At 31.0% G+C, this 4,746-nt stretch overlaps 1 protein-coding gene across 1 annotated transcript; it reads left to right on the forward strand.

Moving 5' to 3' along the window:
• The first annotated feature begins 444 nt into the window (after positions 1–444).
• On the forward strand, positions 445–3,629 carry LOC115440131 (odorant receptor 2a-like). The gene is made up of 6 exons (XM_030164317.2): positions 445–898; positions 1,204–1,510; positions 2,001–2,097; positions 2,537–2,647; positions 2,910–3,083; positions 3,447–3,629. Exons 1-6 carry the CDS (start codon positions 445–447, stop codon positions 3,498–3,500), a joined length of 1,197 nt encoding a protein of 398 aa, XP_030020177.2. The 3' UTR covers positions 3,501–3,629.
• The last annotated feature ends 1,117 nt before the right edge of the window (positions 3,630–4,746 follow it).

Consider the following 4,746-nt stretch of genomic DNA (forward strand, 5'->3'; position numbering starts at 1 on the left):
AAATATTTTTATATGCATTTATATATTTAAGATAATTTATATATAAAAATAAAAAAAATAAACTTTGATAATAAGTACTTAATAATAATACCAGCCCTGCAGTATATTCTGCTCATGGCCGAGCATAGGCCTCGACCACTAAGATGGTTTGGGTCCTAATATCTAATTGGATAAAAATTGTTTTAATTATCCCTTAATATCAAAAGCAATTTTACTTTTCTCAAGTTAAGTAAGTTGTAATACTTATTAACAAGTAAATTACTGTTATTTTGATACACTTTTTTTCATAAAAACTTAGTACCAAACCATCAATTAACGTTTATAGTGTGTCAAAATGATAATTTGGCTTCTAATAACTTTTATTACGGTTTCATAATTTTTGTGGTTCGGACGTGTATAGTCGAATTATTCTTAGACCTTAAAATTGATAGTCAAAACCTAATAATGTCATTGAAAACTAAGCGTTTACTAAAAGATTTCTGTAAATATGTGTACTTTGCCGGCGCAGGCAACTATTGGTATGAAGATATATACCAAGAGACCACAATATACAAAATGTACAACGTAATTTCTTTCTCTGTTTACACCACGATGATTTTCCTTGAAAACCTTGCGGCGTTGTTTGGAAATTTTCCTGAAGTGGAGAAAAATTCTGCGGTTATGTTTTCTGCCATACATAACATCGTTCTTGCAAAAATGTTTCTCTTATTATACCATAAAAAATCTATAAGAAAATTAAATTATGAGATGGCGACGGTCGGGGAAAATTTAGAGGTGGAATTTGTTATGAGACGTCAGTACAGGAAAGTTAAGCTCGGTATAATCCTGTACATAATTTCTGTCTATTTGTCGCTTATTGCTTATGGTGTTGAGAGCACAAGGAGAGCAATTATAGAAGGTGAGCTTGCTTTTTCATTTACTTTACGACTTTAGGCCTAAAACCTCTCAGATTAACTTAATTTACCCTAAACGTAGATTATCTTAAAGGAAAATGTTATGGTTTTTGCGTATGGGAATTCATTAAGGATAAAACGAGTAAATTAATTAGAATATTAAGAGGCTTTATACATATATTTTGTATGTACTTATGTACTTGACCAATGATCAATCCTTCGGATTTTATCGTTAACAACAAATTGGATACGCTGTTGATATTTTACTCAAATCAATTTTGTTCCTTTTTTATCGATATTATTATTTTAGGCACCCCATTTTACACAGTGGTCACATATCTACCGTTTTACGATAGCACTACTGTCTTCGCATCATTTCTCCGCATATTTTTCTATATAACCTGGTTGTACATGATGCTGCCAATGATGTCAGCCGACTGTATGCCGATCACGCATCTTATCGCAATGACGTACAAGTTTATCACGCTGTGTCGCCACTACAAGAGAATCAGGACAGAGTTTGATAAAAATATGTTGACGTTGGGCGTAAGAGTATCCGCGGCCAGATTGAAGGCTGGTTGCTTGGAAGGTATAAGAATGCACCAGAAATTAATGGCGTAAGTAAACATGATATTAGATCAAAGACAGAGTAGTTTACGACATTTAATAGGAATGGCTGATTTGTGAATAAACTAAATTGATGCTATGTCGATAGAAATTTTGAGTGAGTCTTTAGTGAGAGCGAGTTAAGCTGGTTATTAAGTCTCAGGTATTTGCATTCGGTTTGAAAAGCATAATTTGACCGAGATTGCATTATTGGCAGATATAGCGATAGACTCACATCCAATTAATTTATAAAATGAATATCCGTGGTCTAAATGCGAGTCCACTTACTGTCATTTGTACTTGATCGATTATGCAAGATCGCCATTTTAAAATTCCTAATTTGCAAATCCATTTATAAAATACTATACAATTCGTAAATTAAATATTATCACGTACAATCCGCTATAAGGGTAGAGATATTCTATCACAAAAATATTTTCCCTTTATTGACGAATCATGAATACCAATGGGATATTTTTCAATATTCCGTCCTTTGTTTAGTTTGGCTGACGAGATACATCGTGTTTTCGGAATAATAATGTCACTTCAGGTGTGCGAAAGTTCAGCAGTCGCCGTTTTGCTGTTGCTGCGATTAGCGGTACGTAGAAACTTTTAAAGCGTCGCGTAGACGCTATCATCTTGTTGCCGTGAAATATTACTACTAAAGTTGATGGAGAAACAGATTCGTGAAAGTATAGTAGCAATGTTATGAGTAGTAAGGGTAATGTTACATTAGTTCGAAAAGAAACAGGCAAACTCCTTTCACAATAAATTTTATAATGTTAATTTAAAGGAAAATAAGTATTGATGCTCATGTATTATTTTTTTATATTAATGTAATAGAAAACTAATTAATATCTTTTCCTGATTGGTATTATAAGTTACTTTTCATCCCAGGCATGAACGCGAGTGGCGCTATTACAAGCCCTAGTTTATTATAAACTCTTGTCATGTGTCGCATTGCGTAACATTAAAACTAATTAATTAATATAATAATGTGGTTAATTTATTTAAATATAACACGTGTTTTGTTACAGCTCTCACCACATTTGGATTTGACCAATGCGTTCATGACATATACTTTCGTCGGTTCATTATTTTTGTTGCTTGCATTGAATTTATGGAACGCTGGGGAAATTACTTATCAGGTATAGTGGACCAATATTAAAAACAAATTAAATAATATTCTAAATGTGCTACATGAGGGAACATGAGTTTAATTCTTACGTTTTGTAAATTACGTGGTTAAAAAATCGTGTTAATAAAACGGAAAGGAAGGTAGTATTGGCGAAGACCGTGGGTTCAGACTTCAGACCTAGATTTGAACAATATATAATTAAGGGCTTATATTAAGGAACCTGATGTTTTACGTAGAAAGTTGCTTTAATAACCTTCTTGACGTTATTTTAGGCATCCCTTCTATCAAACGCGATGTTCTACTGCGGATGGCACCTATGCGTTACTGAAAAGGAATCACATCGTGAAATCAAGACACTTGTCTTGATCGGATGTGCGCAGGCGCAGAAACCTTTGATACTTAAAGCTTTTGGTATACAGGATCTGTCGTATGAAACATTTGTTTCGGTAAGATATTGTTATATAATTAGATTTACAGAAATAATAAATACAAATGAAATAAAATGGGATATAGATACGTAATATAATTTTAACGATGCAACATTTGTACACGATTGAAATCGTCCCAGGCTGCTTAAATATATGTCATACCTATGATTTTTATCAAAATACCTTTATATATTTTTAAAAACTTGTTACACAATAATAAAAAAAATAATTTGTACATTTTAAAACAGAAAATGTAAATCTAATTTCACTTTGGTATTTTTAATATATCCTCGATAAATATATAGGTATATTTGTATTAAAATGTAAAGCGCTTTATCTTTATTTGAAATGCACATTTTAATTAACATCGTATAATTTCAGGTAGCAAGAATGACTTATTCAGTGTTCGCAGTATTTTATCAACGAGGCGAATAAATACGTGTTGGTCTTGTTAGGTTTCATTGCACTTAGCACTTTTGTAAAATGTGACATTAAAAATATTAACTAAAGAAATTTTAAAAGCAAAGAAATGATTTTTTCCCTGAAGATAACGCATTTATAATGAAACAGTATAAAAGAATTATGTGGAGCTCTATATGTAAAATGTGGATTATTATTAACGTGTTTTACAGTAATAAAAAAGACCCATGACTATTTAATGATATCTTTATTTTATAGTAACCACAAATACTATTCCACCAATACTACTAAAGATAAAACCTTTTAGTAATTGTTAGAATATTAATAAAATAAATATTTTGGTAACAAATTACGAATTTATTTTGAAAGATAAATCAGCTTGGTAAGGTAATGCTATAAAGTAAGAAATGCTTGTAGTTGATACCGTCAACAATAAAAATACATACTTGTGAGCGAAAGTTGCAACTCGTGCAAAATTGGAAACTGCTATAATTTATATAGTTATAAAATACATTAAAAGCCAATTTGGTTTTTGTTTCTCACTAATATTTCAAACGGTCCGAGACTGCACTACTTGCATTCCCAATTGAGCGAACTAAGTTGCAACCGATAGCTATTACTTAATAAATCTACCGAAGAAGTATAAATTTTACGTTGAAAACCTTACGATATAAGTAAGTTTATTTTTATTAAAAGTGTATATTCCATTTACGGTTAATCGTTCGAAAATTGCAAATTGAAAAATCTGCAGTTGAGTGACGTATATTTTATTAATAAAGTTTCGTGGGCATCACCTGTCGATAAATTTATTACCTTTGCGAGGACTCTACATCTCTATATGGTATTTATGCTTATGTTTATTCGAAAAATATATTATCATGCACAATGTAACGTATTATGTGATCCATTACGTTGGAAAACAAATAAGACGGTTAAAATTAATCACATTCTTTTTAATGTGTCTCTTTTTAATGCACTGATAAATAGAATGCCCATTTACGACCTCTACAAATAATATTAACAAATCGTCAAAGATTCACATAAAATAGGGATAGTGAACGGTGCTGTCTGTCTCCGTATAAATATTAAAAGGAAAAAAATTAACTTTATTAAATTGAAATTAATAAAATAATAATGTTCATAGCATCTGTTAAAAATTATAATATCTTTCAAAATTTTAAATGTCACCGAGATAATTTTTCAGTTTTCACACCAGATGGGCAGCGAGCAACTTTTAATTTCGATGCACAAAGACATTTTA

This window comes from Manduca sexta, chromosome 8 (genome assembly GCF_014839805.1).
Source record: "Manduca sexta isolate Smith_Timp_Sample1 chromosome 8, JHU_Msex_v1.0, whole genome shotgun sequence".
In the NCBI taxonomy this organism is placed as follows: Eukaryota; Metazoa; Arthropoda; class Insecta; order Lepidoptera; family Sphingidae; genus Manduca; species Manduca sexta.

Excerpts from the sequence above, each read along its gene's own strand:
- LOC115440131 (XM_030164317.2), top strand. The coding sequence starts at position 445 with ATGTCATTGAAAACTAAGCGTTTACTAAAAGATTTCTGTAAATATGTG. Across the intron at positions 899-1,203 it reads AAGGAGAGCAATTATAGAAG|GCACCCCATTTTACACAGTG; the intron begins GTGAGCTTGCTT and ends TTATTATTTTAG. Across the intron at positions 2,098-2,536 it reads TGCTGTTGCTGCGATTAGCG|CTCTCACCACATTTGGATTT; the intron begins GTACGTAGAAAC and ends GTTTTGTTACAG.